Source organism: Erythrolamprus reginae, unplaced genomic scaffold (assembly GCF_031021105.1).
Source record: "Erythrolamprus reginae isolate rEryReg1 unplaced genomic scaffold, rEryReg1.hap1 H_31, whole genome shotgun sequence".
In the NCBI taxonomy this organism is placed as follows: domain Eukaryota; kingdom Metazoa; phylum Chordata; class Lepidosauria; order Squamata; family Dipsadidae; genus Erythrolamprus; species Erythrolamprus reginae.
The window spans coordinates 115,238-129,158 of NW_027248486.1; the positions used below are offsets into that span (position 1 = coordinate 115,238).

The 13,921-nt window shown below is 43.3% G+C and overlaps 1 protein-coding gene across 2 annotated transcripts in view; it reads left to right on the forward strand.

Annotated features, from left to right (window-relative positions):
• LOC139155591 (exostosin-1c-like) overlaps nt 1-13,921 on the forward strand; it is a 74,086-nt gene that overhangs the window by 43,961 nt on the left and 16,204 nt on the right. For both annotated transcript variants that reach the window (XR_011557095.1, XM_070730793.1), the window contains exons 4-6: nt 1,974-2,093; nt 3,246-3,378; nt 10,788-10,906. Coding sequence is in view for 1 of the 2 variants with exons in the window: in XM_070730793.1 (XP_070586894.1) it covers nt 1,974-2,093; nt 3,246-3,378; nt 10,788-10,906 (372 nt within the window). In the remaining variant the exon portion in view is untranslated. The remainder of the gene's footprint in view (nt 1-1,973; nt 2,094-3,245; nt 3,379-10,787; nt 10,907-13,921) is intronic.

The window sequence follows — 13,921 nt, forward strand, 5'->3', positions numbered from 1 at the left end:
AAGTGCACTAGAGTGCCTTCCGTCCCCTGTCCTATTGCTCTCCTATATCTCCTATACCTTTCTTCTATTCCTATATCTCTTCTTCTATTCTTTCATTGATATGTTCTGTTACTATACCTTCTTTTCTATTATTTCTTAGATATATTTTACTATGAGTATCTCCTGTACAGTGATCCCTCGAGTTTCGCGATCTCGCCTATTGCGAAACGCTATATCGCGAGTTTTGAACCCGGAAGTAAACTCCACCATCTGCGCATGCGTGCCCTTCCACGCATGCGTAGATGGTAGAGTTTCCCCGCCGGGCAGAGGCTTCCCTGGGTCTTCCCCCGGTAAGGCGCGAGCAACGGCGTGGGCGGGCGGCACGCGCGCGGGGACACCCCAGCTCCGCTTCCCAGCTGGGAAGCGGAGCTGGCAATGGCGGGTGGCGCGCGCTTCGGGAAACCCCAGCTCCGCTTCTCAGCTGGGAAGCGGAGCTGAGGTGTCCGCAAGCGCGCGCGCGCGCTTCGGGACACCCCAGCTCCGCTTCCCAGCTGGGAAGCGGAGCTGGCAACGGCGGGCGAAGGGCGGGCGGCGGTGGAAGTAAAAACACCATCTGCGCATGCGCAGATGGTGTTTTTACTTCCGCACCGCTACTTTGCGAAAAATCGATCATCGCGAGGGGTCCTGGAACGGAACCCTCGCGATGATCGAGGGATCACTGTATAACCTTCATCATGTATTTTACTATGTGTATATAGATATATACCCACTAAAACCCTCATTGTGTATTGGACTAAATAAATAAATAAATAAAATAAAAATACATTGACCCAAAGTCACCCAGTTGGTTTCATGCCTAAGGTGGCACTATAACTCACAGTCTCCTAGCGTCGTGCTTTAACCACTAGACCAAACTGCTCAGCTTGGTTGGTTGTCTTCACATCATCCTTGGTGGATTTTATTGTTGAAGGAAGGCCTCTTGATGCTTTCCTCCATCTAAACAAGACTATATTTCAGTTATAGAGAGTAGTAGCACAAAACGCGAACAGGGAAAATTACATTCATTTTAATAATTTCACTGAAACGTATAAGCACTATAAGATCCTTCAGAGCAGCGGTCCCCAAACTACGGCCCGGGCCCCCCATACGGTCCGCTGAGGCCATTTATCTGGCCCGCGGGTCTTTTCCAAGGCCGCACTGGAAAAGCAATGAGAACGTCCCCCTCAATCTCATCTCACCCGAGGTAAAGTAAGGCTTGCCGAAAGCCGAGCTGGGCACAACACACACACATACACGCACACACCCGCCTCCTCCTCCTCTTTGAGTTGCTAGCTCCCGTTTTCTGAATGGGGATTGAATGGGAGTCCGGGGTGGAGGCTTGTCGGGTGAGTCCTCCGCGGGGAGAGAAGAGGGAGGGTGAAAGAGGGAAAAGAGAGAGAGAGAAGTGGAAAGAAAGAAAGAAAAAGGAAAGAGAAGGGGAAAAGCGAGGGAAAGAAAAGTGGAGAGGAAGGAAGGAGGGAGGGAAGGGAGGGAGGAAGGAAGGGGGAGAAAGAGAGGGAGAGAGAAAGGGAGGGAGGAAGAGAGATGGCAAGAGAGAGAGTGAGAAAGAGACAGAGAGAGCAAGAGACAGAAAGAAAGAAAGAGAGAGAGCATGAGAGAGAGAGAAAGAAAGCAAAAGAGAGAGAGATAAAGAGAGTGAGAGAGAGAGAAAGAGAGTGAGTGAAAGAGAAAGAAATAAGGTATGTGCAGTGTGCATAGGAATCTGTTCATAGGGGTTTTTTATAGTCCGGCCCTCCAACAGTCCGAGGGACAGTGAATTGGCCCCCTGTGTAAAAAGTTTGGGGACCCTTGCTTCAGAGCTTGGAAAACTAACAGTATTCTGCAAAATTAAAAGACTGAAACATCTCTATAAAAATGATTGCAGCTGCTCCCTCTATCATAAGCTACTCTACCTTCTGTCCTTCGTGTCTTCTGTTCACGCTGCTTCTTCACAGATTCCATCTACCGTCCGATGTCTAAACAGTGACAAAATCTTGGCCTTCCAACAGCAAACCCAGTTTTTATGGGAAACGTATTTTTCTTCTGTGGAGAAGATTGTGCAAACCACTCTTGAGGTAAGCTGCGGATATGTGTTCGCCATTGGTGGGTCCCAGGGGAAGAGCCTTCTCTGTGGCGGCCCCGACTCTGGAACCAGCTCCCCCCGGAGATTAGAACTGCCCCCACCCTCCTTGCCTTCCGTAAACTCCTTAAAACCCACCTTTGCCGCCAGGCATGGGGGAATTGAGCTATCTCCCCCGGGCCTATACAATTTATGTATGGTATGTTTGTATGTATGTTTGATTAATAATGGGTTTTTTTTAAATGTTTTTAAATTATTAGATTTGTTATGAATTGTTCTATTGCTGCTGTGAGCCGCCCCGAGTCTATGGAGAGGGGTGGCATACAAATCTAATAAAATAAATAAATAAATAAATAAATTGGCCCAAATATTTCATCCATAATTATTTCTGTTTCTATGATTGGGGTCACAATGTCATAATAAACTGGTGGTTTGCTAAATAAATTAAAATTGGCGGGATTCATATAACACAATGGACTAGACTAGACTGGACTAAGAATAAGAATGGAGCAAGACTAAGAATAGAACAAGAATAAAAAACAAGAATAGAATAGAATAGAATAGAACAGAATAGAATAGAATTATTTATTGGCCAAGTGTGATTGGACACACAAGGAATTGGTCTTTGGTGCATTTGCTCTTAGTGTGCATAAAATAAAAGATACATTTGTCAAGAATCTTGAGGCACAACACTTAATGATTGTCATAGGCTACAAATAAGCAATCAGGAAACAATCAATATTAATATAAATCTACAAGATATAAATACATAAAATGTGGCTTGTGGAGTGCAATGAATGGGGTCACACAACGCAGTCAACTCCGAAACAAATTGGCTTGCTTCAGGCAACATTCTGGACAGGATGACCAAAGGAAAGGTGGGAACCTTTAGCTTTCAGGTTGGTCAAGGTGTGTCAGTCCTCAGGGTGTGTCCCTATGGCCCATCGACCTCCTTCCCTGTAGTTCTCTCTTTGCTTCTAAGTCAGGGATGAGCAGTTGGAGGAGAGATAAGGGGAGAAAGTGGGGTCAAACGTCATGTGATTCCTTTCATGGCTTTGCTGACCCTTGAGTCAATCTCCAAAGAGCTGATCCAAGCCACGTGGGGATGACTCCAGGGTGTCATGACAACTATCTTTCTCTTTGCTAGATAATAAAAGATCGGATATTTCATCAGGAATCACGCCCAAAGTTCTTCTGGAACACACTTCCTGGAGGGTTGGTGGCCTTACCAGAGTACTCCACTCATCTCAATGACTTCCCTTTCTATTATCCGCAGCAAGGTAGGGGAAATATCTCCGGGCTGTTTCTAACTTGAATTTTTGAAAACCTCTACGTTTTTCTTTCCTAAAGAGTTTTGAAGTTGCTGGGGTGGTGATGGAGCTGTCACTAAAACGTAGCGGCATTCCTTTTCATGGATTTAGAGCAGGGGTTCCCCAACCTTTCGGACCTTAGGGACCACTAAATTAATAATAGTTTTAAATCCAGCGGACCACGAATATGATCTGCCTAATGACCAGCGGGGTGGGCGTGGGTAGGTGGTCGTGTGACGGGGTGGGCGTGACCAACTCAATGTCACATCTCGGGGAGCCTCGCCAGCCTCTACTTGCCCCTCTCCCAACCTCTCCTCGCCTACCTGGGCTTCTTAGGGCCCCAAAAGGAAGCTGTTTGTTTGTTGGTTAGATTTATAGGCTGTCCTTCAGGTGGACTCAGGGCGGCTTACAGGATAAAATATAAACAAAGATAAACATAGAAACATAGAAACATAGAAGACTGACGGCAGAAAAAGACCTCATGGTCCATCTAGTCTGCCCTTATACTATTTCCTGTATTTTATCTTACAATGGATCTATGTTTATCCCAGGCATGTTTAAATTCAGTTACTGTGGATTTACCAACCACGTCTGCTGGACGTTTGTTCCAAGGATCTACTACTCTTTCAGTAAAATAATATTTTCTCGGGTTGCTTTTGATCTTTCCCCCAACTAACTTCAGATTGTGTCCCCTTGTTCTTGTGTTCACTTGCCTATTAAAAACACTTCCCTCCTGAACCTTATTTAACCCTTTAACATATTTAAATGTTTCGATCATGTCCCCCCTTTTCCTTCTGTCCTCCAGCTATACAGATTGAGTTCATGAAGTCTTTCCTGATATGTTTTATGCTTAAGACCTTCCACCATTCTTGTAGCCCGTCTTTGGACCTGTTCAATTTTGTCAATATCTTTTTGTAGGTGAGGTCTCCAGAACTGAACACAGTATTCCAAATGTGGTCTCACCAGCGCTCTATATAAGGGGATCACAATCTCCCTCTTCCTGCTTGTTAGACCTCTAGCTATGCAGCCAAGCATCCTACTTGCTTTTCCTACTGCCCGACCACACTGCTCACCCATTTTGAGACTGTCAGAAATCACTACCCCTAAATTCTAAATAAAAATTGTACAATGCAGTTAAAAGAGTTTTTATAAGGTTCGGGTTGTTTTAGAGTAATTCTGATTTCTGTGTTAAATATGTGATTTATGCTGTAAGTTTCCTGAGTAAGCTGGCACCTATCTTCTGTTTTTTTAAAAAAAAAATCTTATTTTTTTTAAAAATTAGCATTTACCGACTGCATTTATCATTAGGGGGGAGGGTCTAACCTTACAGAATGTAAAGGATCATAGAGATGCCTTTGGTCTGAGACAGCCGAAGAAACAAGAGGGACATTAGAGCAGTGTTTCCCAACCTTGGCAACTTATTTATTTTTATTTATTTATTTTGTCCAATACACAATGAGGGTTTTAGTGGGTATATATCTATATACACATAGTAAAATACATGATGAAGGTTATAGAGGAGATACTCATACTAAAATATATCTACGAAAGAATAGAAAAGATATAGTAATAAAACATATCAATGAAAGAACAGAAGGAGAGATATAGGAATAGAAGAAAGGTATAGGAGATATAGGAGAGCAATAGGACAGGGGACGGAAGGCACTCTAGTGCACTTGTACTCGCCCCTTACTGACCTCTTAGGAATCTGGATAGGTCAGCCATGGATAATCTAAGGGTAAAGTGTTGGGGGTTTGGGGATGACACTATGGAGTCCGGTAATGAGTTCCACGCTTCGACAACTCGGTTACTGAAGTCATATTTTTTACAGTCAAGTTTGGAGCGGTTAATATTAAGTTTAAATCTGTTGTGTGCTCTTGTGTTGTTGTGGTTGAAGCTGAAGTAGTCACCGACAGGCAGGACGTTGCAGCATATGATCTTGTGGGCAAGACTTAGATCTTGTTTAAGGCGTCTTAGTTCTAAACTTTCTAGGCCCAGGATTGAAAGTCTAGTCTTGTAGGGTATTCTGTTTCGAGTGGAGGAGTGAAGGGCTCTTCTGGTGAAGTATCTTTGGACATTTTCAAGGGTGTTGATGTCCGAGATGTGGTATGGGTTCCAGACAGATGAGCTGTATTTAAGGATGGGTCTGGCAAAAGTTTTGTAAGCCCTGGTAAAAGTAGTGTGAGATTGCCAGAGCAGAAGCTACGTAGGATCAGGTTTACAACTCTTGAAGCCTTCTTGGCTATGTTGTTGCAGTGGGCTTTGGCACTTGAATCTATTAGTGTACCAAGGTCTTTAACCGAGTGGCTGAAGAATTCTGGGAGTTGAAGTCCAGATATCTTCAGGTTGCCAAGGTTGGGAAACACTGCATTACAGATCGCATCGTCCAGGGCAGAGGTCTTCAAACTATGCTGGCTGGAGAATTCTGGGAGTTGAAGTCCACAAGTCTTAAAGCGGCCATGTTTGGGGACCTCTGGTCCAGGGATTTCAGGAAGCAATGAGAAAGAGGGGAAAAAAGGCTGCGATGGTTTTGTTTACTTTTAAGACGGGACAAAGAGAAACTTGGACAGGCTTTGCAAAATTAAAATAAACAACATTCTTGGAGTCCCTGCTGGGCCTGTTTCTTGACCTGATCTCCTTTGAAGGGCTGACAAAAGAGTTGTGTAAGCGAGGCAGAGGAGCAGGCTGGGTTCCCAAGAGGCTCACAACCAGGCCTCTCTGGGAGAGGAATCAGAAGGGAGAAACCCACACAGTCAAGAAGGAGGAATGAAATAGATCAGTGTTTCCTAACCTTGGCAACTTGAAGATATCCAGTCAGGTGGTAGGGAAAGCAAGTAGGATGCTTGGCTGCATAGCTAGAGGTATAACAAGCAGGAAGAGGGAGATAGAAACATAGAAGACTGACGGCAGAAAAAGACCACATGGTCCATCTAGTCTGCCCTTATACTATTTCCTGTATTTTATCTTACGATGGATCTATGTTTATCCCAGGCATGTTTAAATTCAGTTACTGTGGATTTACCAACCACGTCTGCTGGAAGTTTGTTCCAAGGATCTACTACTCTTTCAGTCAAATAATATTTTCTCATGTTGCTTTTGATCTTTCCCCCAACTAACTTCAGATTGTGCCCCCTTGTTCTTGTGTTCACTTTCCTATTAAAAACACTTCCCTCCTGAACCTTATTTAACCCTTTAATATATTTAAATGTTTCGATCATGTCCCCCCTTTCCCTTCTGTCCTCCAGACTATACAGATTGAGTTCATGAAGTCTTTCCTGATACGTTTTATGCTTAAGACCTTCCACCATTCTTGTAGATCAGTGTTTCTCAACCTTGGCAACTTGAAGATATCCAGTCAGGCGGTAAGAAAAGCAAGGAGGATGCTTGGCTACATAGCTAGAGGTATAACAAGCAGGAAGAGGGAGATTGTGATCCCGCTATATGGAGCGGTGGTGAGATCACATTTGGAATACTATGTTTAGTTCTGGAGACCTCACCTACAAAAAGATATTGACAAAATTGAACGGGTCCAAAGACGGGCTACAAGAATGGTGGAAGGTCTTAATCATAAAACGTATCAGGAAAGACTTCATGAACTCCATCTGTATAGACGCCCTAGAAAAATATACTTACAGGGATGAAAAGAAAGGAGGAGAGAGACGGAGATAATGAGACAAACGTTAAGTCTCCCGAAAGCTAAGATGAGTAAATATGATGAAGCCATATGTAGAGCTTGGCTTCACTGTGACTACGGTGGGAGACGAGGAAAGACCGGGATGTTTATTGTGTCTAAAAATGTTGGCAGGGAACAGCATGAAGCCAAATAAATTAAGGCGTCGCTTAAACACATTACACCCCAAACACGCTGATAAGCCCCTTGAGTTTTTTCAGTAAAAACATGCTGAATATTGCAAATAATCATCATGGCGGAGAGTTGGGGGTGGCGCAAAATGTTTTCTTCTTCCTGGAGGGGCAGCTGTTCTGTCGGGGTCTCTGGTAGACTCCTCCCAAAAATTCACAGGTACAAATGTCAGACACACACACGTTTGAAAATTCAAAACAATGTTCTTTATAATGAAACTTCACTTAAACCAAGCCCTCTTTTGGTATAGCAAAGAGCCCTCGTCTCCAAACAAACTGGTAATTTGTACAAGTCCCTTATCAGTCCTGTGATACTTAGCTTGCAGATGTGAGGCAATTCACAGTCCTTCTTCTTTCACAAAGTAAAACACACTTTGCTCTGGTTTAGTTTCAAAGCGGGGGAAAATCAGCACACAAAAAGTCAAAGACAGCAAAGCAGGCACGAAACACAACGATCAGATAATCCTCCACAATGGCCAAACCCACAGGCTGCTCTTTATAGCATCCTCACTAATGACCACAGCCCCACCCAACCACAGGTGGCCTCATTTTCTTTGATAATAATCTCTCAGTTGTTGCTGCCTATGCATCGCTCTCCGCATGCGTGGCTGTATCATTAACTCTTGTTCTGAATCCAAGGAGGAGCTAGATAATTATCTCCTTCTGAGCTGTCTGCCACACTCTCCTCCTCCCTGTCACTCATGTCTTCTTGGTCAGAGGAGCCTTCCTCAGCAGATTCCACCGGGGGCAAAACAGACCTGCAGCATGTGGATGTCTCCCCCACATCCACTGTCCTTGGGGCAGGAGCAGGGCCAGAGCTAACCACAATAGCGGGTAGGGGGCTAACAGAAAATAATTTGTAATAATTTGCATAGGCTGCCTCTAAGTGATAGGCCAGAGTTAGCCACTTTAAGATTTGTGGACTTCAACTCCCAGAATTCCCCAGCCAGCATAGCTGGGCGCTGAGATCCACAAGTCTTAAAGTCGCCAAGTTTGGAGACTCCTTTGGTGGGGAGAGTGTGAAAATATAAATCGATTAAAATATTGAAGACTGATGAGGTAGCGTACCTGACAATAGGCAAGCGTTGAAGCCACATTATGGAATCCTGTAAATGAGCAAAGCTGAAATTGTCACTAACGTTATCTCTGTTTCATCTGCCTTAATTCCTCCTGTTTTTTTCTTTTCTTTTTCTTCCTCCTTCTGTTTTTATTGGCAATGAAATCCGATTTGCAGAATTTCCTGTGGGTGGGGACCTCTCTTCTTTTATCTCCTGAAATGTCATGTAAGCCGGTAGCGCTAAATAAACCACTAACGATAATTGGTTAGATGGGGGGATTAAACTTTGGCAGGTGAGCCAAAAATTCAAGAAAAGGTTTATGGCAGGAATGTTTCAAGAAGTGGTGAAATCTAATTACCTTCCTTACCTGTTCAATGTTGTGGTTAGCTCTGGCCCAGCTCCTGCCCCAAGGACTGTGGATGTGGGGGAGACATCCACATGCTGCAGGTCTGTTTTGCCCCCAGTGGAATCTGATGTTGAAGGCTCCTCTGACCAAGAAGACATGAGTGACAGGGAGGAGGAGAGTGGGGCAGACAGCTCAGAAGGAGATCAATTATCTAGCTCCTCCTTGGATTCGGAACAAGAGTTAATGATACAGCCACGCATGCGGAGAGCGATGCATAGGCAGCAACAACTGAGAGATTATTATCAAAGAAAATGAGGCCACCTGTGGTTGGGTGGGGCTGTGGTCATTAGTGAGGCTGCTATAAAGAGCAGCCTGTGGGTTTGGCCATTGTGGAGGATTATCTGATCGTTGTGTTTTGTGCCTGCTTTACTGACTTTGACCTTTGTGTGCTGATTTTTCCCCGCTTTGAAACTAAACCAGGGCAAAGTGTGTTTCACTTTGTGAAAGAAGGACTGTGAATTGCCTCACAGCTGCAAGCTAAGTATCGCAGAACTGATAAGGGACTTGTACAAATTACCAGTTTGTTTGGAGACGAGGGCTCTTGGCTATACCAAAAGAGGGCTTAGTTTATTTGACTTTTCGTTATAAAGAACATTGTTTCGAATTTTCAAACGTGTGTGTCTGAAATTTGTACCTGTGAATTTTTGGGAGGATTCTACCAGGGAGCCCGACAGATCATTCGGAACCGTGTGCTTTTTCAACCTCTGCGCATGCGTGCGCAGGAAGCTTTGCACATATGCACAGGGGGTTAAAAAAAGGGGGGGAAAGGCAGTGTCCGGGTGGGTGGGCGGAGCCTTGCCCTGCCGCCACTACGGATTGTCTGAACCAGGCAAGGGCTCCCCGTCACTGGCGCTACCGGAACGTGCCTGGTGCAGCCGCATCAGGGCAAGATTCAGCTTTTGCTAGGAGCCAAATCTTGTTAGAGGACGCAAACTTGACCAAGATTTTGGCAATTTTTTTGCAAAAAATCAGTGCAAATCACCGAAGTCTCACTTGTATGTGCGTCTTCACACAAGATTTTGCTTCTTGTACATGCGCGGAGGCCAAATTTTGCACCCACTATTGTCACTACAGGACACGGTATTGCCCCCTACCGGCTGCAATCCACTAGCGGTCTGAACCACCGGCGGCTGCCGCCCCCAGTACACCTGAACCGCTAGCATTTCAACCTTGGTTTCTTTCTTTTTTTTTTTTTTAAAAAATATATTTTATTGGTTTTGCACATAAGGTTACATAGAACAAACATAAAACAGTGCACAGTGCATGTAACCATCACCCAACTGACAATAACCATCATCACCACCACCAATTGCGGGGGGTTCAAATATTTACTAGTTTATATATATATATATATATATATATATGTCACATGTTTAAGCTGAATTTGAAAATTAAGGGAGACTAGGATAGATCTATTTCGGCCTTATTTTGGCCTCATCAGCTAGCCATACCCACTGGGACTTGAACTATATATATATATATAGTTTATCTATCTATCTATCTATCTATCTATCTATCTATCTATCTATCTACCTACCTACCTACCTACCTTTCTATCTATCTATCTATCTATCTATCTATCTATCTATCTATCTATCTATCTATCTATCTACCTACCTACCTACCTTTCTATCTATCTATCTATCTATCTATCTATCTATCTATCTATCTATCTATCTATCTACATTTCTATCTATCTATCTATCTATCTATCTATCTATCTATCTATCTATCTATCTATCTATCTATCTATATTTCCTTAGCTCTACTTTGCATTTGTTATTATTGAAAGAGTGATTGGAGATTATTTTTCACATTTGCATCACAGATTCTACTCAGCATATAACCTTTCACCTTACTCCATCGTGCCATCAGCTTCTCCAGTTTGTTTTCATCAAAGTTGTTTAATCTTATTTCCATGATTTCAAAATGAATGTGATCCACCATGTACCAGTACCAGTTCTGTAGTGTCCATTTTATAGGCTCTTTCCAACCCAATGCCACTACCCTTGGGTTTCAAGCACCCCAGACTCACCCGTTCTCTCCCCTAACAGGATCCAGCCCCTCCGAGAAGTTTACAGCGTTAATCTGGGCCGCCTCACCGATCGCCTCCCTTTCTCAGCCCATCCTCAAGCTCACCCAAGCGGTCTCCAGGTCCCAATACTGCGCCAAGGTAAAAGAACTTCTTTATTCTGTTTTTTGGAGTGGTGACGGTTGTTGCAGAGTCACCCCACCCCAATCATGCGAACAAAATGTAGGGGTTTAGAAACCTAGAAGATTGACGGCAGAAAAAGACCTCATGGTCCATCTAGTCTGCCCTTATATGGTTTCCTGTGTTTTATCTTAGGATGGATCTATGTTTATCCCAGGCAGGTTTAAATTCAGTGACTGTGGATTTGCCAACCACGTCTGCTGGAAGTTTGTTCCAAGCATCTACTACTCTTTCAGGCAAATAATATTTTCTCACGTTGCTTTTGATCTCTCCCCCCAACTAACTTCAGAAAGCCAAAGGGGATCCCATGACCTTGATTGTGAGGATGCTACAAAAGTTGTAACGGTCACAAGTCACATATTTTTCAGTGCCGTCGTAACTTTGATTGTCACTAAATGAACTGTTGTAAGTCAATACTAATCTAATACAAGATAGATAGATAGACAGAAAGACAGACAGACAGAGAAAGAGAGAAGGAAAGAAAGAAAGAAAGTAAGAAAGAAAGAAAGAAAACCTATATGAAATTTCTATTGCCTCTTTCCCATTGTTCTCATATTTAACAGCAGCTCTCGTCTAATTACTACCCTCTAAAGTCACACTCCTGATGCTTTGGACTACAATCTCGACAGTTGTCGTTCACACCTCTTGTTGTGAAGATTGCTAGAAGGTGTGACCTTCCAGAGTTGTGCTGTACAGAATCCACCGAGCTCTGGTGCCTTTTCCATTCCCTACTATGTCGGAGGGTGTGTGGCAGCCTTAGGATACACCTGGGTGGGCTATTAAACCTCCCTGGCTGTCAGCAGGTCTCACCTTCCCCTTTAACCACGGGGCAAGTCCTGTCAACAGCCACGTCTTTACTGCAGATGAGCTCAGCTAACCAGGCCGCACCCATCCTGAGCATTTCAAAATGTAAATAGAGTCTTCGAAGTATATTAGGTCCCACAGAGTTGGTCTTCTCCGGGTCCTGTCGACTAAACAATGTCGTTTGGCAGGACCCAGGGGAAGAGCCTTCTCTGTGGCGGCTCCGATCCTCTGGAATCAGCTCCCTCCAGAGATTAGAACTGCCCCCACCCTCCTCGCCTTTTGTACATTATTAAAAACTCATCTTTGCCACCAGGCATGGGGAAATTAACACCCCCCCCCCAATTGTCAAGGTTGGTGTATGGTTTGATTGGATTGTGTGATTATTTTATTATAAGGGTTTTAAATTGTATTTTAAAAATTGGATTTGTACACTTTTTATGTTGTTGTAAACCGCCTCGAGTCTTCGGAGAGGGGTGGCATACAAATCTAATTAATAATAATAATAATAATAATAATAATAATAATAATAGATCGTGAGCACCTGATTAGGGCTGGGGGAAAACAAGCTTTGAAAGTATAGTATAAGACACGCCCAAATTTTCATCCTCTGTTAGGGGGAAACAAGGTGTGTGTTATACAGTGTTCCCTCGATTTTTGCGGGGGATGCGTTCCGAGACCGCCCGCGAAAGTCGAATTTCCGCGAAGTAGAGATGCGGAAGTAAATACACTATTTTTGGCTATGAACAGTATCACAAGCCTTCCCGTAACACTTTCAACCCCTAAATTGCAATTTGCAGCTGGCTGAAGCGTAGACATCAGAGAGTTATTGTTAATGGCGAGTATTCTGAGCAGAGTCAGGTTACAAGCGGTGTGCCACAAGGGTCTGTTCTGGGTCCTATTCTTTTTAATATGTTTGTGAGTGACATAGGGGAAGGTTTGGTAGGGAAGGTTTGCCTATTTGCCGATGACTCTAAAGTGTGCAATAGGGTTGATATTCCTGGAGGCGTCTGTAATATGGTAAATGATTTAGCTTTACTAGATAAATGGTCTAAGCAATGGAAACTGCAGTTTAATGTTTCCAAATGTAAAATACAGTAATGCACTTGGGGAAAAGGAATCCTCAATCTGAGTATTGTATTGGCAGTTCAGTGTTGGCAAATACTTCAAAAGAAAAGGATTTAGGGGTAGTGATTTCTGACAGTCTCAAAATGGGTGAACAGTGCAGTCAGGCGGTAGGGAAAGCAAGTAGGATGCTTGGCTGCATAGCTAGAGGTATAACAAGCAGGAAGAGGGAGATTATGATCCCACTATATAGAATGCTGGTGAGACCACATTTGGAATACTGTGTTCAGTTCTGGAGACCTCCCCTACAAAAAGATATTGACAAAATTGAACGGGTCCAAAGACGGGCTACAAGAATGGTGGAAGGTCTTAAGCATAAAACGTATCAGGAAAGACTTAATGAACTCAATCTGTATAGTCTGGAGGACAGAAGGAAAAGGGGGGACATGATCGAAACATTTAAATATATTAAAGGGTTAAATAAGGTCCAGGAGGGAAGTGTTTTTAATAGGAAAGTGAACACAAGAACAAGGGGACACAATCTGAAGTTAGTTGGGGGAAAGATCAAAAGCAACATGAGAAAATATTATTTTACTGAAAGAGTAGTAGATCCTTGGAACAAACTTCCAGCAGACGTGGTAGATAAATCCACAGTAACTGAATTTAAACATGCCTGGGATAAACATATATCCATCCTAAGATAAAATACAGAAAATAGTATAAGGGCAGACTAGATGGACCATGAGGTCTTTTTCTGCCGTCAGACTTCTATGTTTCTATGTTTCTAATTTCCCATTCACTTAGCAACCATTTAGATAATTATTCACCATGTTTATTTATTAAAGTTTATTTTAAAAAAAATTTATTAAAGGCAGACGAAAGTTTGGCGATGACATATGATGCAGGAAAAACCGTGGTATAGGGGAAAAACCCGCAAAGTATTTTTTAATTAATATTTTTGAAAAACCGTGGTATAGACTTTCCGCGAAGTTCGAACCCGCGAAAATCGAGGGAACACTGTACTCCGAAAAATATGGCACATGGGACCAAGTTTGGTGTTCTGCTTAAGGATGCTTGCTGGGTGGAAGCTGGGAAACTAGGAGTTGTAGT